Raw genomic sequence first — 23,598 nt, 5'->3', positions numbered from 1 at the left:
TATACTGGCTCCAAAAACAAGTTGGTAAAAGTCCCTTCTTTGTTTTTGAAAAAGTTTGTCTAACATTGATGTCACTTTTCCTTGATATTATTCAGTAGAAAAACCTTCTGGGCTTGGAGTTTTCTATTCCTGATTCGGTTGTTAATGACCGTAGGGCTGCTGAGATTTTCTGTTTGATCCTGTGTTCGTTTCTGGTAAATTGTGTTATTCAAGGTATCTGTTCATTTGGTCTGATTTCTTGGCGTCAAGTTGTCCATCATCTTCTCTTACTGTCTTCATGCCTGCAGGGTCTAGCAAGGAGCCCTCTTTCTTTCCTTATGCTGCTAAAGTTTTGTTCCTTTTTTTCCCTTTATCAGTCTGGCCAGTTATTTATCAATTTTGTTGTTTTCAAAGAACCAACCTATGGCTTTGTTACAGTCTGTTCTCTATTTTGTTGATTTCTGCTGTTTATTATTTCCTTCCTTTCATTTCTTTTGGGTTTTCCCTGCTGCTTTATAGCATTATGAGCTTAGACTGCAGGTCTTGATTAATATGTTGTGTTTTGTTGTTATTTAATTTAAAATATTTTCTAATTCCCCTTGTGATTTCTTCTTTGAGCTACGTGTCACTTGGAAGTGTGTTGTTTAATATTAAATACTTGAGGTTTTCCTAGCTACCGTACTGTTTGTTGGGTTTCTAACCTAATTCTGTTAAGGTCGGGCGGGGAACATACTGTATGATTTCGAACCATTTAAATGTATTGAAACTTGTCTTAAGGTTCACTGTGTGGTTTGTCTTGGTGATTTTTAAGATGTCGGATGTCGTTGTTAGTATCGGTCAGGTCACGGTTGATTGTGTTCTTCAGATTGTCAGTGTTTGTCCTGGTCTATTTTTTTTGGGGGGGGTGTTAATTTCTGAGAGGGGTATTAAGATTTTCGTAGCTGTGAGGCTTGTCTATGTCTCTCTTTAATTCTGTCTTCCTGTGTTCTCAGGCTCTGTCTAAAGTGTGTCTCTTGCAGATAGCATATGGTCGGGTCTTGCGTATTTATCCATTCTGACAATCTCTTCATTTCTCTCATCGCTTTTTAGCTGGAGGCCGCCATAGGGATGACAGTAAGTGCACGTAATTTTTACAGCCTCTTTGGGGCAGGCCACGTGCACAGTGGCGCCCTGCCTCACATGTGGGTGCTCTGGGTGCCCCGTCTCTACATTATGGTCCCATGAACAGCCCTGTGACTTTGTGCTTTGAACCGTCGCATGAAGTGAAGCCTGTCAGCTCTGTGGCTGCAGATTTTACCTGCACTTTTTGGTGTTTCCTTTGCTTCCCTTGTAGATCAGCCTGCCATGGCGGACCAGAGACAGCGCTCCCTGTCTACCTCAGGGGAGTCACTGTACCATGTGCTCGGGCTGGACAAGAATGCGACCTCAGACGACATCAAAAAGTCCTACCGGTAAGAGGCCGCGCCCCTGCCGGGGGCCTGTCGCACCCCGTGTGGTTTGCTTTGCACTGACCAAGAACCACTGACTGCATTTCACTGGAATGTTGCATCTTGGCATGTGTGGCGTGTTCCTCTGTAGCTTAAACCTCTTACTTATATTCCTGTTTTCTTGGCAACAGCAAATAGCACTTTGTAGTTGCTACAGACTGTGTGCCCTGGAGTGGACAGCTCTGTGGGGAATAGGTGTGAGCTGGGCAGTGGGCTGCAGGGCGTTGCGGCAGTGGCAGTGCTGTCGCCTTCCCACTGAACTTGAGGGACGTGCCCCTTACGTGGGGTTCCATTGCCTGAGCTGTAAGAGACGCACCGTCACTAGTCCAGACACCTCAGCTGGATTTCCTCTGTGTTCTCTGCGCTGTGGACTGACAAACTCCGCACTGCGGACGGACAAACACACGTTCTGGCGTTCTAGTGCCTCCACCTTGCTTTTTGCTTCATTAGGTCATGTGCAGTCAGCCGCCAGGCCAGACACTAGAGGCCGGCGCTCGGGTTTGCCCGGAGCTGTGGGAAGCTCCCGGTGACCCGCTGCCGGCTGGGCTGCGCTGGCGTCTCCCCTGTGGATGGATGGGCGGGGAGCTGTGCCCTGACATGACTGCAGAGATTTCCTTTGACCCTGACATTCTGGAATTCTGTGGAAAGCTGTGGAGTGTGCTGGTACTGAGCACTCGTGTCTGCGCTGGCCTCTGTCCAGTGGACGGACGTGAAGACGAGGCCACGGCATGGCTTTGCTTTGCAGGAAACTTGCCTTGAAGTATCACCCTGACAAGAACCCCGACAATCCCGAGGCCGCGGACAAGTTCAAGGAGATCAACAACGCCCACGCCATCCTGACGGACGCCACCAAGAGGAACATCTACGACAAGTACGGCTCGCTGGGGCTGTACGTGGCCGAGCAGTTTGGGGAGGAGAACGTCAACACCTACTTCGTGCTGTCCAGTTGGTGGGCCAAGGTGAGCGCTGCGGCGTCTAGGGCTCTCACGGGGGCCGTCCCAGGCCGTGCGCCACACTCCCGAGCCCTGGCTCTGGGCCAGGGCGGCCTTTGTCCTCGTCCTGTGTCGTGTGGGCAGAGGTTTCGGCTGCCTGCCCGTAACACACCCAGTGCACAGTGCCAGCGTGTCAGCACCGTTCTCACGCTGAGTCACCGTAAGGTCTCCAGAAGGGAGAGCGAGGACGCAGCCTGGCGCCGTGGGGGTGTTTTGTTCCATTGCTGGGAACACTCATTGGAAGTCTCACCTGAGAAGCCTTTGCCGTATTGCCTTGTTTTCTTTTATTTTCCACCATTCCTCCTTTATGTTATGCGCCCACCCCATGTCAGGCTGAGGCTGTGCCCGCTGGCACGGCGCTGGGCTTAGGAAGCCCACCCTGCCTTTCTAAGCTGTTGTCCTTCCGCCTCTGGTGGCGCGTGCGCTGCCCTCCCTGTACCCAGTGCGGTCGGCTAGCCGCTGCTGTCCCGCGGAGCCGCCACCCAGCCTCCTCTCCCCCAGGCCCTGTTTGTCGTGTGCGGGCTGCTGACCTGCTGCTACTGCTGCTGCTGCTTGTGCTGCTGCTTCAACTGCTGCTGCGGGCGCTGCAAGCCCAGGGCGCCGGAGGCCGAGGACGGCGACTTCTACGTGTCCCCTGAGGACCTGGAGGCACAGCTGCAGTCGGACGAGCGCGGTGAGTGCGAGCCGGGCCGCGTCGTGCGTGGGGCGCCGCCGGCGCGGGCCCTCAATGGTGTCCACCTGTCTTGTCAAACAGGAGGGCACTGACACTGTGCCGGGAGTGTGTGTGGTGGCAGCTGGGACTGTTGAGGTGTGAACGTGGACACTGGAGGTAAAAGCAGACGCACAGGGCCGTCCCCGCCTTCACTGTGGTAGCAGTAGTTCCGAGGGACCGAGGCGGGGGGCGGGGCCGCGGGCTGGCGGTGACCCGAGGTGACTGACAGGAAGGCGTGCTGGGTGGAGGTCAGCGCACAGCCTCTCCCCTCCGAGCGCTTGTCCCGTGACCTCTGGCCCAGTAGAGCAACCAGGCGACGGAGCGTTGTCACCGGAGGACGTGCTGTCAGGGGCCGGACGGCGAGGCTGCCGTCCTCGTCCAATGAACACGCGTGTGGTTGCTTTTCAGAGGCCACAGACACGCCGATTGTCATACAGCCAGCGTCTGCCACAGAGACCACCCAGCTCACGGCCGACTCCCACCCCAGCTACCACACCGACGGGTTCAATTAAACCCAGGAGCAGCCGTGACGGGGAGACGCCCGCACCGGCCACGTCACCTTAGGATCATGAACTGTAGTCCCAGCGTGGGGGGGCCACTGCGCCGGGTCCCCCGTCCCCCGCCACGTGAAGCGCGTAGCATGCCGTATTTACAGCCGTTTAGCTACGTCGTCGTCTTCTGTGTCTCCTTTCTAAGCATGTACTGGGTTACGCTCCATGTCTGTCTGTGCTGCGAGCAGGGTGCAGTGTGGCCACCCTGGCCAGACGCTGGAGCCCCCAAGGCTGCCCCTCCCCGGTATCCCTGGGGCCGCAGTGGGGGCCGTCCCTGCAGTGTGGCCACGGGCACGGCCCCCCCAGCGCCCGGGGTTGGCAGCAAGGACAGTTTGCACAGGACCTGTTCGTCTCGTGTGCGTGGCCGTGTGGCGGGGTTCTTCCCGCGGGTGAGTTTGCTGAGACCACATGCTCTGCCTGTGTCTGGCCTGAGTCCCCACGTCCCAGGGACCCACAGCTCCTGTCCTTCAAGTGGTCCCTCAGGCCACGAGCTGGACAGATAGGGCCCCCCTTCTCTGCATCACCCTCCACATTCCTTCAAGCCCACGTGGCCTCTTTGTAATCTCTTCTGGACCTCAGAACCACAAGCAGTAGCAGCGGCCCAATTAGTCATAGTCAGAGGGGCTGGGGGTCCAGGTTGCTGGTGCTGCACGGCTGCACGGCCGCCCTCTCGGCCCCCCGAAGCTCCTGCCCACCCCCTTCCTTCAGATGCTCCCTTCGGCCTCGTGGATGCTTCTGGCAGAGCTGGGCCCTCAGGTCCCTGGGGGAGGACCAGAACGACCAAGGGCACACTCTGGCCTAGCGGGGTTGGGTCCAGGGAGCCCTAGTGCCCTTGGGCTTGTTAGCCAGCAGCCAGACCACGGACCCCTCACCACTGTCGCGAGCAGCACCTTCTGTGAACTGCTGAAGTCATCTGTCTCGACTGTGTCCCAGACCTTGTAGGGGGTGTCCCTGCTGCGGGGACTGAAGAAACGTGGGTTATGATGTGCCTGTGCCAGCAGACTGCATGTGGTGCAGCCCTGCTGGACCCAGGCCAGCCACTGGGGACCCGAGCGGCCCAAGTGGGCCTGGTTTCTGCAGCACAAACCTAATGGCTGCTGCTGAGTGTCCCTGGGTTTCCAGGAGAAAAGGACGAGCTGGAGAAGCTGCGTGGGGGCAGCTCCCTGGCTCAGAGGGACCAAAACACGTTCCTGAAGCCACTGTTCTCACCCGCTGCCCTTGCCTGCTCACCCAGGGCCGTGCGGAGGGCAGGCTCGCGTGGCCAGGATGTGGCTTCACGACACAGCAAGGTCAGGACAGAACGGACGCTCTGAAAGCAGTGCGCCCGGCCGAGTGCTCTTGCAGGCTGTTTGGTCCCGCTGGGTTTGTTTTCTGCCCGTGAAAAGGATCCTGGAGACATTCGGTGAGAGGGGAGCTGTGCGCTGTGATGCGAAATTAGAAACGATTTGCTGACATCAGGACTCATAAAAGGATATGAAATTCATTGTTTGGCACAAGGTTGGAGACGAGACGGGGGCGTTGTCTCTGCCACCCAGCATGGCAGCTGCGGGATTCAGCCTGAGCTGTAGGCCGTAGGCAACCTTTGTGATGTTTGTGGGAATACCTTAGGAAATGAGTTCTTTTTCCCCAGAATGGCCAAGAACCCAGCTTCAATCTTGCAGTGGCTGTGCTGTCCCTGGGCCTGGCCTCAGCCCAGCCAAGGCCCAGCCAAGACCCGTCACGTGTCGCTGGGCGTCTTCCAGTTACAGAAGCTGTTGATCTTTTCCTAGACACACGGGCTCCCCTAGGGCAGGTCTCATGGAGTTTATGAACAGGAGGTCGTTGTGAGGACCAGGGTGACGGCCTGGTACCCCAGAACCCTTCGCGGTTTCACTGGGATCAGTGTCAGGCCCCCATCCTGCTTCAGGACCAGACCCCTAGGCGCATTTCCTTCTCTCGCGTGGTCAGTTTCCCTGCTAAGCAGAGGTGAGTCTGGGGACGCACCCCCGTTGGTGTGCTGAAGGGGGGCTCAGCTTCACTTGGGGCTCCCCAGAGTCGGGGCCACGTGGCCAGTGCTGGTGTCGGTACATGAGGAAGCCCGCCCGTTTTGCCAAGGGCAGGGCTTGCCGGGCACCAGACCAGTGTGCCTACGAGCCAGGCAGCACTGGCCATGTGTGGCGCAGGGCAGGCGATGGCCGCTGCAGGTAGGTTTGCTTCTGCTCAGTGATGTGCTCCCGTCTTCCTTTCAGCTTCCTTCGCGTTTCAAATTGCGTCTGATGTGGCCCTCAGTGTGTTGCGCCTTCCTCGCTGTCCAGGCGGTTGGGGCGCACGCCCAGGCACCGGCAGGCGGGCAGCGCTGGGGGCCGTTTCTGTCCTTCCCTGGCTCTCGGCACGTCCTGCCAGGGACCTCATTCCTTTCCCATGTTCTGAGCTGTGAACCCACGTGACACAGGACTGACGTTTCGTTTTTGTTACTTTGGTTGTGACCCATCCTCCTGTGGAATTGGTGAAGCTCCATTTTACAGCCCTTACAAGCACCGTGGGGCGTGTGCTGTGGCTGCAGCCGTGAGTGTCCCGTGTGTGCGTGTGTGTGCGCGCGGGCCCCACAATGGCCTCTGGCTCCTTGGCGGACGAGCTGGGCAGGAGCGGGGTCCCTGAGACCTTCACTGGGAGCACGGAAGGGAAAGCGGACCCTGCTGTGTGCCTGGTTTGTTCGGATGGCTGGGCCTGGCGCCTGAGGGCACTGTAGGGAACGCCCCTGCCAGGGTCGGGTACCAGAGCTGCCGGGGTGGTGAGTGTCCCCATGTGACATCTAGGAGGTGGCTGGAAACCCTTTCCTCCCTTGAAACTTTAAACCAACTTTGTAAGCATCGGGTACAATCAGTGACAAAGCTGCATTCTAAATGGGTCTCTGTCCTGGCCACACATCGGTCGGCCTGAGGGTGGGTCCTGCTGGTGGCATCTTTTGGTAGACGGTTTCACTGGGAAGTACGGTTGTGTTTCGCTCTAAGCGAGGGAGGCAGTTGACAGTGAAGTATATTTGCATTGTTTTTAAGAACTTAAGTGTAAATGCATGGAAAGCCGTCGTCCATGCCCGGTTTTGTCCTGTGACTGGAACCCGACCGCCCACATGCGCACCGAAGGGCAGGCTGGCGGTGACGGTGGTTTCCCATGGTGACCTCCGTCTTGTATGTCTGAATGTTGACTTAAAGATAACTTGTAAAATAAATGTTTTCACTGCGGACCAGGTGTGTGTCTTACTTCACGATCCCTGCAGGTCTCACACTGAGGGGCTGGAACCCCACTCCCACCTGCCTGCTCCAAGTGTGGACAGACGCCCCTCCCCTCGTTTTCTCAATACTAACAGGAGTGAAGAAGGAACGTGTGAGCTGTGAAACCCGTAAGCCAAGGGCAGCTCAGTCTGTGGGGTCTGCAGCCCTCCTGGGACATGTCCAGGCAAGGCGGTGGCCAACAGCACTGCCCCTCCCCCCAGACAGTAGCACCCTCCTTCCTGCTGCTGGGTAGTGACCGTCCAGCCTGAGGAGCCAGGCTGCTGATGTCTGGACAGCAGGCCCATCAGCCGGCACTATAAGGCCGGGGCCGGGGGTGGGGTGGCAGAGGACGCCTGGTGCAGGCCGGCCAGCCCCTCCCCTCCCAGGACAGTGACCGCGGTGCTTTCAGGACAGTGGCTGTCACGACTGGGCCTGTGCTCTCTCTCCTTTGACTGTTGGGCATCTCCATCCGTGTCAACCTCTCATCCTGACTGCTCAGGGCAGGCTTCCCGGGCTCGTCCCCTGCCTGTCCCACCCAGGGCATCCTCGTACCTGGACACCACGTCCGCCTTTCTGGGTCATCTCCAAGCTGGTGGTGACCCAGCACTGCGAAGGCCATCTCCCGGGTAGGGCTCAGCCTCCTACCTGGCCCAGCAGCAGTCAGTCCCCAGGGGTCCCTCCCCTGCCACCTGATGGCAGGGGGAGCCCAGTGCCCCACCTTTGTGCCTGTGTTTTGGAGGAAGGTGTGTGTGCCCCGGGGGCTTGCGTCCAGTCATGCTCTCGGTGTGCTCCCAGTGCTGCTGCCCTGCCAGTGCTGCTGGCACTGATGTGAGGCTCGGGCATCAGGACCCTGGCATGAGGACAGAGAGGCCACCCTGAACCAGCAGGCCCGTGGGTTGTTGGCAGCAGCTGCCTCCAGAAACCCAGGCCACACGCGTCCCCTTCCGCTCCGATTAGGTGAACGTCCCTTCACACCGATGCCTCAGAGGTGCCAGGTCTTCCCTCTGTGACCTTGGTGGTAACTCAGGGCAGCGTAAAAATACTCTGCAAAAATTAAGGCAGCATAAAAATACTAAGCAATGTAACACATACCTTGAAACAATGTGGACGTAAGAAATCAAGAGTTTGGTTTAAGATTTTCATTAAGGGGCAAAGGACCACAAACCCCTTGTGCCTCTCTCCCAGCCCATTTTCCCCCCCAGCGTGGCCACTAGCCTTCTGGGGTTTTAAGCCCTGCCTCCCGGAGTCAGCATCTGTGAATACATGTCATTGAGGTTTGTGTTTTTTAAAAGGCTTTTTTTTTTTCTTTTCCCCTCCTCCCACGCCAACTCCCGGTTGAAGCCATTGTTTCTCAGTCTAGTTGTGTAGGTCGCGGCTCCCTGGCGGATGCTGGTGGTATGAGCCTTGCGCTTCCCGCGCTGACGGTCTCCGCGGTGCGGCGGCCGCTCCCGCAGCCCAGCTCGAGGTCCAGCCGTTGTTCACAATCTTAGCTGTAGGGGGCGCAGCTCAATGACTCGTGTGAATAGAACCAGCGAGCTCAGCGACAGGAGCGCTCCCACCACCTGAGCCACTGGGGCCGCCCGGTCATTGAGTTTTAAAATGTCACATGGCCCTAACGCCACCTACGGATGGGTGTCTCCCTTCAGTGTGTTTTCTCGTGGATCCAGGTGACTACGTGTAGGTCTACTGCGCGTGCCCGCACAGCGCCCACACCACCTGGGACGGGACCGCGAGTCCTGCCGGCCTTGCTGGTGGGGGACCCGGGGTTTTCGGTTTTCCCTCTGGACGCCGAGCGCCCCACCCCCCGGCGCGCATGCGCGCTGCACTGAGCTGAAGCCGCTGGTCGCCCGGGGGCCCGGAACTGCCCGGCAGCGAGGCCTTGGGGTCTTCCCGCGGCTCGCAGGCCCCTCCCCTCCTCGCTCCCAGGCTTCGCGTCCTCAGACGCTTTTCCTTATTGTGTGTTCTTGATCGGCTTAGTTAGGGAGGACGACGCTTATCCTCAGTGTTTCCCACGTGGGGTCCTTACAGAGAACCCAAGTTAACGGCGGGCCACCCCCCCGCACAGTGTCCAGGGCCGCGGCCCCGGCTGAAGAGCGCTTCGGGGCATTCCCAAGGTCCGCCTGGCGCCCCACCGCCGGCCAGAGCGCGACCGGGAACTAGCGTTAGGGCGCACGGGGCGTGGTCTGCCTGGAGGCGCGGGGCCTGCCCGGAGCCGGCTCCCCACCCCCGCCCCGCGTCGCGGGGGCTCTCCCGCGCTGAGACCCCAGGTGACTGGTCCGCGGGTGCTTCCTGGGACAAACCACCGGGAAGGGCCTTCCAGAAACAGCGCCCCAGGTCCGGCATCAGATGTCCCGCCTGTCCCCCGCGGACTACGCCAACTGGCGTCACCACATGAGCAGTTTATTCAAAAAGCTGCAGGGGACGACCGGCAAGTAGCCGTCGCAGTCATGTGTCACCGCGGTGGGGACAGGCAGGGGCCTGGGGACCCAGGGCGCCAAGGCCATAAGGACAACTCGCTCAATAACGTCAGCATGCGACCTGGCTCCCGAGGGCGCGCGGGCCGCGGGGTCTGGAGGCGGCCAGCCGGGCGGCAGCTGCAGTGCCCTGGGCCCCTCGCCCCGGGTCAACGTCAGGTGCGTGCAGCATCACCACAGCGGGAGACCCGGCGCCTTCAGGTTCTGGTGGTGGGGTCGCCTATCCCCAGCCCGCGCCCCCGCTCCCCCCAACTCCAACTCCCAGAGGAGTGGTGAACACCCTGCTTCAGAGGGACCCCCTGCTCCCACCCAGATCGAATCCTGCCGGGCACCCCATTTCAGCTGCGGATTCCCCAGAACTCGGGGAATGGCAGGGACACTTTCTCCAGTGTCTCCCTCCACCCCAGAAGTCCCCTCCATATCCCCCAGCTAGCTTGGTCAGGGACACACATGCCGGAGGGTCCGAGCCAGAGCCCATCCCACCCCCAGCCATGTGGCCCCAGGGCCATTCTTGGCCCCCACCTGGAGACCTGTCGGTGACCAGATGAGCCAGGGGACCCACGCCTGGACCAATTCCCACACACAAGGTGGTCAGCCCAGCAGATGTCACCGCTGGAGTCCCTCCTCAGGGCTCCATCCTGTGGGGTCACAGACATGGGTCCCTGCAACCTGTGTGTGAATTGCCCCATTCCCACCCTCTAACCCAAGCACAGCCCAAATCCACCCGCTGCCCGATTCCCATCACCTCAGAACCCTCTGCCCCTCCACTCCTGCTCCCCTCAAACTCTCAACTTGACCTTGGACAGCCTGAAAGCCCCAGCCTCCAGCCACATGCCTGGGCCAGGGCCCAGGAATCCAGGCGCCTCGTGGGATGCCCCCTGACTCCAGGTGGCCCCAGCGAGGCACCTCGAGGGCTGGGTCCTTCCCCAGGTCCATCCAGCCCTCCAGACCCTACTGCTAACATGTGCAGTGCGCACGCGTGAGCTACTGAGTCAGCGTGACAAACACGTGCCTGATGCTGGGTCTGGACCCCATCCTCTGGCCCAGAAGGAATGCCTCAGGCTTCCCTTCCCACTCGCCCTGTGGCTGCCACTGCTGGGGAAGGGGGAACACCTCACGGGCTGACGAACCTGAGATTGACCCTGGAGACACCATTCTCAGGTTGGACAGTCCTGGAGGTGCTGCCCAGGGGCAGGTGGTGGAGCGCTAAGCGGACGGGTTCCCCTCGGAGACCCTCAGCCTAAGTCACAGGAGCTTCCGGGCAAGTACGGGGAGGGGGCTCCAGGTCTGCATCCCACCCACCTCTCCCCCTCCCAGCTGCGGCCCCATCTTCACAGCGCCCCTCTCTCCTCCATGTGCCCTCCACCCCCGGCCACACAGATGCCCAGAAAGGCAGCACAAGAGCCCCCAGCCCCGAGTCAGCCTATCAGCCCTGGAGGGCACCACCCGAAGCTCCTCAGACTGGAATCCCTCGTGTGCCCAACAGCTGTGCAAAGCACTGCTCCGGCGAAGTCTGTTTCTGGGACTGGGAGGCTCCCAGGGGCCAGAGGAATTGCCCCTCCTCTCATTGGCACCCCAGAGACCGCCCCACGGAACCCTGGCAGGAAATGGGCTGAAGAGGTCCCCTAACCTGTGGCCTGGCGTCCCTGAGCTGCCACTGATGAGAGGACCGCAGCTGGAGAAGGCAGGGCCTCTGGTTCAGACCTCCTGCCTCCAGGCTCTGCTCTAGGCCCCCACTGACCCTCAAGAAGAGGGCAGAGGCCATCTGTCCCCAGGAGCCAGTGGCTGGGTGGGGCAGGGGCAGCTGGTTCCTCTCCCACACATGTGCACGCATGTCTGGACGTGCTCTGTCCTGCATGAGACATGTGTGTGGGTGTTGGTGCATATGTGTGCGTGTGTGGGAGCTTGTCAGCCTCAGCTGGACTCTGGCAGGCCCACCCGTGAATGACTCAGCCCGGCCGGGCTCCTCATCAGCTGGTTGCCCCCGTCCTCAACTAGTAAGACCTGGCTGGACAAAATGGCATCTTCCCTGCCTCATGGCCCCCTTGCACCTGCTGAGCAGGGCCAGGTCTGGGGCAGCCTCCAGGTTCCAACACACAGCACAAGGAGTGAATGAATGAGTGAATGAATGGGGACCCTGCAGACATGGGAGAGGGATCCACTCACCATGATGGGGAGAAGCCCTCCTGCCGACTTCTGGGCCGAGTCAGTCCTCTGTCCCTGGTGCCTGGCCACCCTGTGGACTAGCCTCCCGCCTTTATCTGCCCGCCCTTGGCCTGCCCCCCCCCCCAGTGACTTCCTGTCTCCGCCCATGACAAGCTTTTCCATGACATGGGCTGTGGGGAGGGGTGGGACCAAGGAGACCAGGGGGGCAAGAAAGAGGCCAGAGCCAGGGCTGGGGGGCAGCAGAAGAGGGAGCTGGGTACCTGCCAGCCCACCCGCCCCATGCACACCTCTCACAGGCAGGCCTACCACTCACTGGCCATGTGAGGGGCTGCAGGAGCCTCCCCGCTCCGGCCCAGGAGCAGAGGGCAGGGCTGGACGTGGGCTTCAGGCCTTGAAAGGCCTGGCTGGGCCACTGAAGCCCTGGTCACCTCCTGCAACTGGGACTCCTGTGGCCAGCCAGGGGCCAGGACCAGCTCATCACTCCCTCCTTCAGCCGCCCACACACCGATTTCCGCTGGGCCTCCTGATACAAACCCGTGGTGGGGTGGGGAGTGGCTTTGGAGGACGTCTCTTCTGAGAGCCAGTGCCCTAGGTCCAGGCCAGGTGGCCACCAAGGAGCCCACGTAGCGGAGCCAGGAGCCGTGGGCCCTCACGCTGCCCTCTCCTAAATCTGGCAGAGCCTGGACTGCAAGGAAAGCCTGTCCTGACCACCACCCAGCAGAGGCCAGGCGCCTGGACTCCACTCCTGTCCATGGTAGCCTGGTGGGGACTGAGGCAGCCAAACAGCTGGCAGCCTTGGGGGCTCCTCCACAAGCCCAGGTCCCAGGCAGAACACCAGTCACAACTTCGTTTTTCCTAAAGCTTTATTTTATAAAACGTATCGAATAAGTTACATTGGTAACAGTCAAAATAAGTTAAGGTCTCTGTCACAGGCCAGGAGGCAGGAGGAAGTTGGGTGGGGCTGGGGATGGCAAGAAACTGCCACCAGCTAACTTGTCCAGGCCACTTCCTCCTCGTCACTGCCGTCCGGGGCTGCGTCTGTCCCAAAGTAGCGGTCGCCGAAGTTCCCTAGAAAAAAAACCAGGCCCTGGTGTTGGGCGCTCTGGCCCACCCGGCGCCCAGGCCCCCTAGACCGGGGCCACGGCGGCCTCACCGATGCCGGGGATTATGCGGAACAGGTCGTTCACGCGCTTGTCCACCGCCGTGGTGATGATTCTCACGCGTGGAAACGCATAAGCCACCGAGTGAACGCCCATCTCCGCCATGAGCAGCGACAGCAGGAAGATCTTGTCCTCAGGCACGTCGTGGTCCTGCGCCGTAAGGCACGGGATGGGAAATCCTGACCGGCCCAGCGGCCCGCAGCCGCCCGCGCCCACTCACCAGGAGCACGCGCACAGCCATCATAGCCGCAGCGCCCGTGGACACGGTGCAGTCCATCAGGATCACGTGGTCGTCACTAATGTCCTTGGGCAGTCGCAGGTAGTGGAGCTGGGGGCAGCGGCAGTATCAGGGCCGCCCCTCGGGCGCCCCCCCCGCCTGTCCCCCCCCGCGTGGGCCGGCCCGCACCTCGGGCTCCCCGGTGAGCTGGTTGGTCTGGATGAGGATGGTGCCGATGCGCACGTCCTTGCACACGGCCCGCAGCGCGGGCTCCATGGTCTCGCCCGCCCGCAGGATGGACACGCCGGTGATCTGGGGGCGGGGCTGAGCTGTCCGGACCCCGCCTCCCGGGCCGCCCGCCCCGCCCCGCCCCAATCCGGCCCCGGCCGGTACCTGCTTTCCCGCGTAGCACTTGCCCGCGTAGTCCTGCCCCTGCGGGGTCTGCACCACACAGTCCTGCGCGCAGAGCGACCGGGGCGCTGTGAGCACGAGGAGCCGCCCGCCCTCCCGGTCCCCACCCCCGCCGCGCCGCGCACCTGGAACGGCAGGAAGGACAGCGCGTGCTCGATGAGCAGCCGCATGAGCCTCTTGGAGTAGAAGATGAACTCGTCCCGGCTGGTCTCCTTGTCCCTGCGGGCCGCGGGGGTCAGCAGAGGGCGCGCGCCCATCGCCGCCCCGCCGCCCCGCGGAGGCCCTCACCTGATGATGGTGTGCATGCCCCGGACCTGCGGCGTGCTCTTGAGGACACTCAGCGTCTGGGGCAGGGGATGGCACTGGTGCGCTGAGGCCAGCGCGGCCCTGGGGACACAAACGGACTGGAGACTTGAGAAGGGGTGTGTTCTCCCAGGGCCCCATCCTCCCACTCTGCACACTGCGTGGGGCACAGACGGGGTGGGGGCTGCTGCAACCCTGCGGCTGGCCTGCAGAGCCCCCCAGGTGCCCCTGCCCCACCAAGGGCAAAGCGAAGGTTAAAGGACACGTGAAAGGCAGAGCAGCTGATCATTAGGCAGGAAGCGAGGGGCTGGGAGGGGCTGGGCGTGGGCCTCCCCTCACAGCCTGGGTCCCCTTGTGTGCGTGGGGACCTGGCCATGGGAGGGTGGGGCCTCCTGCCTCCAGATGAGTCTTACCCCAGCAGGGGCAGCTGGCCCCACCCCAGCACACCTCTCCCTGCTGGAACAGCTGAGCTTTGGGCCAAGCCCTGACCCTTCCCCCAGGTGATGTGTGGCCCCCACTGGAGAGGGGACAAAGCTGGTTCAGAGGCCCCCTGCTGCTCCAAGCCAGGAGGGAAAGGGGAGGAAGGGGAGTGCAGGGCAGGGCGGGCATGCTGCCCAGGCGGGGAGGGGCAGGGCAGGTGGGGGCGCAGCCCCAGCCAGCACAGTGAGGCACCACAGAGCACTCTCCTCACAGATCCCAGCGCAGCTTCCTCTGCTCGCCAGGTGAAGAGTGTGTTCGGGGAGGGTACAGGGCAGGAAACCCAAGGGTTTACAGAAAAGGAAAAGAACAGAGAAAAGACCCCTTAGAGGGGAGCACAGGCGGGCCCTGCAGCCAGCAGCTGGCCTGAAGAAGAGAAGAGGCAGGAAGAGCCCTGGAGCCTTTGCAGCTGTGTGCCTGGCTGGCCCAGGCCCCACCTCCCACCCCCAGAAACACTTCCTGGGCCGGAGGTGAGCATGCTGGCCACCACTTCCTTGGCTGACCAGAGAAGGGAAAATGTAGGTGTCTGCGTTTAGGTGTTTTCTCCAGTTTGAAACCCTGGAAACTTTTTTTCTCAGAACAAAGGCTTCCAGAGGACCTGACATGACAAGACCCGCAGGTGCCCGGGCCTGGGTGAGACAAGCAGACTCATGCAACGGCAGGAAGCTGGAGGCAGCCGGCCAAGGCCCTGGAGGTGTTTCCAGCACAGCAGCATCGCTTAGGGGCTCTCCTGATTGGTGGCCCCACCGAGGGCAGGTCCCTGGTGCTGACCACAGCCTAGGAGCAGGTGACCGATCCACCCCCATGGGCGGCTCCAAGGTTGCCCTGGCCCATCCAGACCTCCTCCTGGCGGTCTCTGCACACTAGCTGCAGTGGCCAGATGGCAGGGGCCTCACGCCACCTGGGTCAGGCAGAGGACGTGCAGACGCAGGCCCCCGGCCACTGAGGGACATGCCTGCGGCTCCCACACGGGGGTCCAGCAGTGCTGGCTCAGGAAGCCTGTGTCACGGGGGGGGGGTCCCCACAATGAGCCCCATTGGGAAGGAACCTCCAGAGAGGTGCGACCAGCCTAGCGTCAGGGCTGTGTGACCTTAGGCAAGTTCCTTAACCTCTCTGTGCCTTCGTCTCATCTGCCTGCAAGGAGAGGCAGAAGCAGTGTGGGGGCCACCACACCACCCTTCAGTGCCTAAAGCAGGGCTGCCACAGTGGGTGGGCACGGCGGGAGAGGACCCCCTGCCTGCCTGGTGACAACCCAGACTCCTAGCCCCCTGTGGATGCTGGAAATGCCTCCGTCTGTGCAGACAGGTGTGGGAAGTCTTACCTGACACTGAGCTCACGCTGCGGCAGCCACAGGAGACAAGGGAAGGGGCGGTGCGTCAGTGACGGCAGCACAGCTCCCTTCACAGCCACCCGACAGCACAACCCATTGCCGCTGTCCCGGCCAGCCAGGCCCCCCCACCCAGGAGTGGACATGCAGTTCCACGAAAGGACAGTCCCAGGTGACTGGCAGTCACGTGAAGGGGCCAGCTCCCTATGGCTCTGACCTGGACACCCTCTGGGCTAAGTGGAGGCAGAGATAGGACCCCTGGGGCTCCATTCCACAGGCCTCAGGCCTCCAGCCTCCATTGTAAAGCCAGCCAGGACACATGCTCTCAGGTCAGGGTCCCACCGATGGTGCTCAGGACATGGGACTCAGCACCAAAACCCAACGGTTCCCCGAAGGGTTGGGAGGGACGGGAACGCCCTCTTCTGTGCAAGGCCCAGCTAGGGCAGGGAGCCCCTTTCTCAGGGGACTGGCTGCCTAGTGCAGTACAAAGGGCTAACCGAGCAGGCCCAGACACGGAGGGCTGGCAGGACACAGGAGACACGTGGGGGCCGCGTGAGCTGGTGGCTGTGGGTGGTGGCAGCAGGGTCGCAGGGCTCACCTCCTCCAGCTGGCTGTGCACGTGCTGCACGATCAGGTCGATGGCCACTGCGTTCCCGCTCCCTGCGCCGGGAAACGCGGGCGCGTGAGGCGGGTGGGAGGGCGGGGGACAGGCAGGCCGCCCGCATCCCCGGGCAGGCTCACCTCGTGGCACCACAATGTCAGCCAGGCGCATGGTGGGCTGTATGTACTGGTCGAAGGCCGGCTTCACAAACTTATTGTACTGCTTGATGACACCCGCGATGTCGCGGCCACGCTCGCTGATGTCCCGACGTAGCCGCCGCACGAGGCGGATGTCAGAGTCTGTGTCCACGAAGATCTTCATGTCCAGGAGCTGTGGCATCGTGGAGCAGGGCTGTCACCAGACGTTCCGCAAGCGGCCCACACGGCACCGCGGCGCTGTGCGGGGGTGTGGCAGGCAGGGGGTCTGGCTGGCGGTGTGCGTGCTGCCAGCCAGGGCTTCAGATGGGGTGCAGGCTGCCTGGCCCTGGGCAGCCTGCCCTGCACACAGCCCCACTCGCTGATGCTCTCACACACTGGGTCTGGCCCCGTACTCCGCACACAGCAGATGACCCCTGGAGGGGCACTGGGGGCCATGGGGTTCCCTGGGCCTGAGTCCAAACTCACTGGTCTCAGAACCAACGAGGAGTAGGAAGCACAGCCGCTGCGAGCACAGGCCTCTTGTATGCGCCTCACCGTGGCGAAAGAGAGACCAGTCCTCATCCTGCACCCAGGGACTGCACCCTGGGGACAGGCTGAACGAGTGGGGCCTGCCTGGAGGAGGCACGTTGCAGGGCCCCCCAGGACAGTGGGGCCTGCCTGGAGGAGGCACGTTGCAGGGCCCCCAGGACAGCGCAGCCGGAGCCCCGCCCTCACCTCCAGCAGCGTCTTGTCAGCAAAGGCCATGATGCCTTCGAAGATGATGACGTTGGCACCGTAGAGCGTCTTCTGCAAAGGGAAGGCACCGTGCTCGTGCCCGCCCGCATCCGGACGACCCCGCAGCCCCAGCCCGCGGGCCTACCCAGTCCTTCTTGCGGCTGTGGGTGGTGAAGTCATACACGGGCACCTTGACGCTCTTGCCCTGCTTCAGCTTCTGCAGGGTGGACACGATGAGGTCGAAGTCGAAGGCGTCTGGATGGTCAAAGTTGTAGTTGTTGAGGGCGGCCTGCTCCTGCTGCTGCCGGGTGAGCACCTGTGCAGACGGGAGCGGCAGGTGGGCGGGTGCCCTGGGGACGGTCGCCGCACAGCCAGGGGCACCCCTCACCTTGTAGAAGGAGTCCATGGACAGCAGGACCACCCAGGGCACGTCCAGGGCCTCGATGATCATCCTGGCCACGGTGGTCTTCCCAGAGGCACTGCCACCGCCTAGGCCTGCGGGAGGGGCGGAGCCGTGCGTGCCAGCCTCACAGGTGGGTCCCTTGGTGGGCAGAGGCAGGACAGCCCTTTCCAACCAACTCACCAACCCCCCCAGGCCTGACGTGTGACTGAGGGCCCCGAGGCATCCAGGTCAGTGGAGACGCCGGCCCCGGTGTCTGACGGTGGGCGGTCCTGCCTAACCCACCCGACCGGGGTGACGGGCAGGTGGTAGCCTCAGGTGGCGGCTTACCGATGGCAAAGGCCTCCTTGGACTGCGTGCCGTGCTCGTTGTACCAGGGCGGCCGCCCGGCCGTGTAAATGGTGCGTTTGCTGGTGCGCAGCAGGGGCGGCTCGGACTTGCACTGGCTGGTGGTACGCTTCCGGGGTGAGCGCCCGGCTCCCACGGGCGGGAGGAGCCTGTCCAGGGCCTCCACGCTGCTGCTGGGAGAGGACAGGCTCGCCTGGCCTGGCGTGTGGGGCACTGGGCACGCAGCACACGGGCACCACCTGCCCGCCATCCACAGGGCTTGTGGCCTTGGTCACCGTTCACACAGGTTCAGAGGGACAGGCAGGGGAGCACCGTCCGACACCAAGGATGGTGACGACCCCATCAAGGACCGTGTCCCTTCCCAGGACCCCCTGAGACTGGGAAGCCCCCTCATTTTGTAAGATCCAATCCCTGTCGCCCTGCAGGGCACACAGGGAGAGGGTCCCCCAGAGAAAGGCCACTGACAGGAGGGCTGAGCAGGGCGGCGACGTGGATGGACGTAGGAGAGGACCCTGGGCTGCGACACCCACGTGGAAGCCACTGCCTCGCCCTCCAGAACCCTGCAAGGTGGACATGCTGACCTCTGTCGGTTTACGTCCCAAAGGGGCACCAGTGTGACTGGCCGAAGGCCTCAAAACCTGACAGGGACCGCTTCTGGGAGGCCCAGGGGGCGGAGCGGCCTACTCAGGAAAGACCTGAGAAGGACAGACGCGAAGGTGTGCTGGAAGCACGAGGCCGTGAGAGACCAAACACTAGGAGGGGCTCTGTTCTGTGAACACCAGCCACCGCCAGGTGCGTGCCCCTCGTGTGAGTGTCTGAGGGCGCGTGTGCACAGAACAAGCTAGAAGCAGACCTGCCAGTGTCTCCTTGGGCACCAAATTTGGAAAAGGGGCTCTGCCACACTTGAATGTTTTGTAAGCATTGGCCCCTGTTATCCAAAAGCAGGCCAAGCCCTGGTCTGTCTCTGAAGCTCATGGCCCTGCCGTCACCACGACAACCTGCGGTGCCAGGGCACAGGCGCTGGGAAGCCAGCCTCCAGCCATGGCCCAGCCAGGGCAGCACCAGCTTGCCCAGGGCCAGGACAAGTGCCTCCCTGCCGCTGGGACGGCCTGAGCGTCTCCAACTTCGGAACACTCTTGTTCTCGGAAGCCTGCTGCTGCCCAGAGCCGGAGGACAGTGTCTGTGCACATGTGGGGGTGGGGGCCATGTGAGGAGTTAGCTGAGATCTTACATGTGACAAGTCACGTCAGCAGCTCTCGAGGCCACAGAGGACGATGTCGGCACAAATAAAAGCAGCAAGAACGCCACCCATCACACTTGACAGGAGACACATGGCACCTCCTGGGGGACAGAGGACACTGGCCGGGCTGCCGCTGCCCCTCCGTGGCCAGGCCAGCGTGCGGTCGGGAGTGAGCCCCGGGAGTCACTGCCCATCTGTGTGCACTGCGGCCCTGGAGGGAGCAGGAGCAGTTGCCCTCGTGTGTCTGTGGTGGGGCTGATCGCAAACAACGCAGTGGGCACCGAGGTGACCAGGCGGTGAGGTGGGCCTGGGACAGCCCGCAGTATGACCACCTGACAGTGTGTGTGGGGGACTCAGCCTGGCTCGGACAAGCTGCCTCAGGGGTGCCCCCCACACTCCCACCCAGCCAAGCAGAAGACACGCAATCACTAGCAGTGGTGTCCCCAAGCCCCGTCAGGGCCGGTGCTGGCTGTTTCCCTGGACGCACTTGTCCAACAACAGTGAGCATAGGCTGTGGGGCCCACCGACATGCCCTCCTAGCAGCAGGTGACCACACACCAGGAAGTGGCAGATGCCACAGCACAGGGTGGGGAGCTCCGAGTGGCCCTGAAGGCGCGGCAGGGAACAAAGTCCAGATCAACCCCTCCCCTCTGTGCCTTCTGGCAAAGCTGGTTTGCAGGGGGCTGTAAGGACCACCTCGCAGGGGTGCCGCGGGCCAGTGGCGGCCTGGGCTAGCCCGGCCCCGTCTGGTAGCCTCGCCAGCAGGAGCCTTCGGGCCCCTACTTGGGACTGCTCCTTGTCCTACTGAGGTGATGACCCCCGAGGGTGACTCAGGCTTGCGGTGTTGACAACCCAGGGCGGACACCTTCCCGGGAGGAGGAGAAGTCACCAGGGACCACTGTGCCAGGAATCCACCCCCCTCGGGCTTGCCAGGGGCCTGAGCGGCGGCAGGCTGGGTCTGTGGCCAAGCCCAGCCCACTGCCTTCTCCAAAGCCCGTGCCTCTGTCAGGGACAGAGCCTCACTGTGCCCTCCGAGCAAGCCTCACTCCATTTTCATGACGGGACCAACTTCGAGATGGGAAAGTGGCACAGAAGACCCCAGTCCCCGTTCACATGTAGACGACAGGCAACTGCGACCAACGGACTGGGAGCCACACCAACAGCCGTGCCTGGAACCACACCCCAAGCAAGACCAGTGCGCCCCCAGCACCTGCCCGGCTGTCTGCTTCCTGGCCCGGTCACGCAGACACCCACCGACGGGGCCAGAGGCGGCCGACACGCAGGGGACGGGGTCCCCTCGCCACAGCTGCGGGACTACAGGCCTGCCACTCACCTGCCTTCTGCTCCAAGGGCCCAGCACCCCGAGATCCTGATGCCAGGGTAAGCGGGGGGGCTGCTCATGGCTGGGACGCGCTGACCCGACGTAAGCAGGGGCACCCGTGTACTGCCTCAGACCTACAGCAGCCCCGGACAGCCCAGGAGCCACCTGAGTCACCCCTCCACGGCGGGTGGCACAGAGGGGAGCAGCCTGGAGGGGTCCGGGCCTGGTTGGCAGAGTCTGCGTTGCTGGGAGGAACAGCACTCACCCCAGCCCCCGAGGTCACAGGCATAAAACGATCACCGGCTGGGGGCTGTGCACCCGCCTGGTATTAATAGCACTGACCCTGATGAAGAGAACAGGCTGGCATGGCCCGGGCAGAGCGCGGGCCAGCCTTGGGTGAGAACAGCCCCTCCGGTGCAGGGGCTGGCTGAGGGCCACTGTGCACCCCTCCCCAGCACCCTGGCCTGCCTGGGACTGTAGAGCCAACAGCCCCCAGTGGAACAGCAAAATCTGAGGTGTCTCTTGGCCACGCAGAGCTGAATGGCAACGCTGAGCTGAGCTAGGCGTCCCAACCCTGTCCCCAAGGTGCCTCCTAGAGGCATAAACAAATCTGAAACTCTACCCTCCTGCCATCTGAGAATAACTGCCCGCCCCGCCCTCTCCACGGCTGGGCTCGTGTATCCCCCAAGGCCACCCAGTGCTCAGCGGCTCTCCAGCCTGGCAGCGGGAGGGAGAGCGGGCTCAGCAACGGTGGGTCAGCGAAAGCATCTTTCCTCAAGTGTGGAAAGGGGTTTGCGCCAACAGCTCCCCGCCTCCTCCCGTCCATGTCAGCTTTCCTCCTGACTCAGCTTCCAGCACTGCTCTGGGCGGGCACAGGCTCAGGGGAGAGCAAATTCCACGTGGGATTCACACACCTGAAAGGGGCCTCTCCTGGCTGCCCAGGTAAATGGGTGTCTGCACCCCCACCAGAGGTACCTGGGCAGACGGGCAGGGGCTGGGCCCACGCTCAGGGGCTAGCACTGTCCTGGGCAAGACTGCAGAGTTGAAGCAGGCAGTGCCAGGTCTCCACTCATGTATGACACCTGTCTGGGTTTTGGGAAGTTTGCCGGGTGAATAAAGTGGGGCCAGAGCGGGGAGCTGGTCCACGAGGACCTGGCCCAGAGGCCCCGACAGGCTCAGGGACAGAGGTATCAGAGCAGGCGGAGGCTGGAGGGCTGGGAGGTTACAGCCCTAAGTGCTGAGACAGGCTCTACGGACCGGCACTGCCCCCCACCTCCCCACCCTGGAAAACCCCCTGCAAGACCCCCTTTCCCGCTGCTCTGGGCCAGCATCCCTGCACCCACAGCTGCAGCCTCATCTCCACCTGACTGCACCAGGACACGGCCTGAGGAGTGCAGGTAGTGCCACGGTGCTCACTCGTGTACTGGCACGTCCCAGGCTCATCCTCACGGGGCCGACCCTCTGGAGGGCACAAGAAACAATGCCAAGGTAGACAGACCACACCAATGTGGCCGCCGTGACATGGAAGGAGAAGCTGAGCAGTGGTCAGGGACTCCGACGGGAGCCAGCTCGGGGGCCCTCGGGGGCAAGCGCTTGAGGAACAGGCAGAGGAGGCCCGTAGAGTGCCAGCACCAGGGGACAGTGTGAGCAGAGGCAGTTTGAGGACAGACCCCGCGGCCTCGGGAAGTCCACACTTACTGAACTCAGGTCCTGGCTCCCTCCTCTGTCCACTGGGGACCATGACCCGAGATGACCTCTGTCTCCCCAGGCACCATGAGGGACCCAGGGCAGTAGCTGCCACCAACCCGTATCTTCAGAGAATGCTTTTCTCAAGAACTTAACTGGCCTTGCCCTCTCTGATCTTGGGCTAAATCAAAGATTCTTTGGAACCAGCAGGTGTCAGAGACTCAGGTCCTGCTAGAGCCTGACGCCCTGTGCCAGGCTCCTAGTCACTGCTCACTGGGAGGGTGTGAGCCTAGGACCCAGATGCTCCCTCTCCTGGAGGAGAGCTGTCACTGCAGGGCACCCCTTGCCCCCCCTTTCCCTCCCTCCTATTAAGAGGCTCCACTGGCAGGACACAGACCGTCCAGGACTCCAGATCCGGGGCGTTTCTGCCTCCGAGTGCCCACCCGATCCCGGGGACTAGGAGCCCAGGATGGAACAACCATTTCCTCTGGTGCCCAAAGGGGACAGTTCAGGCCTGGAAGTGAGGAGCCAGTCTTCAAGTGCGGGGGGGTGGGGGGGGCGGCCCCAACACTGCTCTGTACCGCCCCCTGGCGGCGCTGGCCCCGAGGCGGCTAGCCTCTTTCCTCCTGGCCACTTCCCTCCCCAGCCAGGGTGACAGAACGGCTGCTCCCCCACGACTTTCCCTCTTGCAAAGCCCCCACAGAAGCGTCGAATGCCCCCCAGAGTGGCCCCCATCAGGCGGGACAGTCAGAGAGCACCACGATGGCGACGCGTGGCCTCTTAGTGGGGTGGGGCAGATCCTGAGTACGCGCGAATTCCAGAACAACTGACCACCTCGGAGTGTAAGGCGGCCACACACTGCAGCCCGGATGCCCACGGGCCGTGTCCACTTGGGACAGACACCGGTCAACTTCTGGGTGCAGCACGCGCTCCATGCGCCGAGCAGCGGACTTTGGCCCCACGCAGGCTTTACCCACAAGCCCCTTCCCGCTGGCCTCCGGGAAGAGCGGTGCAGACGCGCAAGCTCACCTCCGGGCTCGGCTCCCAGTCCCCGCCAGGCCCTCCCCCCGCGTCCGGGGGCACCAGCTGGCCAGACCCAGCTCGTTGGGGTCGCCTCTGACCCGTAGGGGCTGTGTGCGTGCGCAAACAGGCCGCCTCGCCCCTGCTCGCGGGCAGCGCCCCCCAGAAGGACTGGCTGGGCTGGGGCTCCGGCTCACGTGGGCCGCCCCTTCCCACAGCAGACTCAAGGGGCGTGCGCGACCCCAAGCCCGCGCTCGGCCGCCGCGCCTACCGGTCTTCGCATGCGGCCTCGCTCTTCGCAGCCGGCCGCTCGGCCCCGTCTCCAGCCGCGGAGGACGGCGGGGGCGAACAAGGGGTGTCAGCGGAGTCCAGGGGCGCCGCCATGGAGCTCAGAGGCCTCCGCGCGGAGCGAACAGGCGGGGCCGGCCGCACAGGCCGCCGGAAGCTGTAGTTCGGGGCCCCGCGCCGCACGCCGGCCGGCGCACCGCGCGGACTACAAGCCCCATGAGGCCTTGAGGCCTGGCTTGCGGAGACTCGGAGTCGGTCGCGGGGCCACGTACGGACTTCGTTCGTCCGGGAAAGGACCCCACCCCGCGCGTTACC

General features: G+C 62.5%; 2 protein-coding genes across 13 annotated transcripts in view; one reads left to right on the top strand and one right to left on the bottom strand.

The window, feature by feature from the left end:
• The window catches only part of DNAJC5 (DnaJ heat shock protein family (Hsp40) member C5), a 31,296-nt gene extending 24,352 nt beyond the window's left edge, over positions 1-6,944 (top strand). For 2 of the 3 annotated variants that reach the window (XM_033094307.1, XM_033094308.1), the window contains exons 2-5: positions 1,313-1,430; positions 2,212-2,425; positions 2,960-3,131; positions 3,579-6,944. In XM_033094307.1, coding sequence (XP_032950198.1) covers positions 1,324-1,430; positions 2,212-2,425; positions 2,960-3,131; positions 3,579-3,682 — 597 coding nt within the window. In that variant the 5' untranslated portion in view covers positions 1,313-1,323 and the 3' untranslated portion in view covers positions 3,683-6,944. Of the gene's footprint in view, positions 1-1,312; positions 1,431-2,211; positions 2,426-2,959; positions 3,132-3,212; positions 3,288-3,578 lie in introns of all 3 variants that reach the window. The other variant, XR_004421771.1, reaches the window with a different exon arrangement.
• Positions 6,945-12,457: 5,513 nt separating this feature from the next.
• Positions 12,458-23,519, bottom strand: UCKL1 (uridine-cytidine kinase 1 like 1). Of its 10 annotated transcripts, none has more exons than XM_033095083.1 (15): positions 23,267-23,519; positions 17,711-17,901; positions 17,369-17,475; positions 17,126-17,296; positions 16,981-17,052; positions 16,249-16,438; positions 16,106-16,167; positions 15,502-15,518; positions 13,689-13,787; positions 13,526-13,619; positions 13,383-13,445; positions 13,179-13,301; positions 12,993-13,100; positions 12,766-12,922; positions 12,467-12,680 (listed from the first exon to the last, which is right to left on the bottom strand). In XM_033095083.1, the coding sequence occupies exons 1-15, from the start codon at positions 23,377-23,379 to the stop codon at positions 12,601-12,603; spliced, it is 1,647 nt and encodes a 548-aa protein (XP_032950974.1). In that variant the 5' UTR covers positions 23,380-23,519; the 3' UTR covers positions 12,467-12,600. The 10 variants fall into 10 exon arrangements, with proteins under 10 accessions (XP_032950978.1, XP_032950974.1, XP_032950973.1 ...); XM_033095082.1 differs by lacking the exon at positions 15,502-15,518 and adding an exon at positions 14,395-14,414; XM_033095089.1 differs by lacking the exon at positions 15,502-15,518 and adding an exon at positions 14,395-14,414 and having other exon boundaries at positions 17,171-17,296.
• Between the last annotated feature and the right edge of the window lie 79 nt (positions 23,520-23,598).

This window comes from Rhinolophus ferrumequinum, chromosome 23 (genome assembly GCF_004115265.2).
Source record: "Rhinolophus ferrumequinum isolate MPI-CBG mRhiFer1 chromosome 23, mRhiFer1_v1.p, whole genome shotgun sequence".
In the NCBI taxonomy this organism is placed as follows: Eukaryota; Metazoa; Chordata; class Mammalia; order Chiroptera; family Rhinolophidae; genus Rhinolophus; species Rhinolophus ferrumequinum.
The sequence above is the reverse complement of the archived record's forward strand: the minus strand, read 5'-3'. Positions and strand labels throughout refer to the sequence as shown.

Bases quoted from the DNA above. Each gene is read 5' to 3' on its own strand.
- UCKL1 (XM_033095082.1), bottom strand. From the start codon at position 23,379: ATGGCGGCGCCCCTGGACTCCGCTGACACCCCTTGTTCGCCCCCGCCG. The intron at 17,053-17,125 runs GTAGGCCCGCGG...TTCCCTTTGCAG, and splicing joins ACAGCCGCAAGAAGGACTGG to AAGACGCTCTACGGTGCCAA. The intron at 13,101-13,178 runs GTGCGGGCCGGC...CGCTGCCCCCAG, and splicing joins AGCTCACCGGGGAGCCCGAG to CTCCACTACCTGCGACTGCC.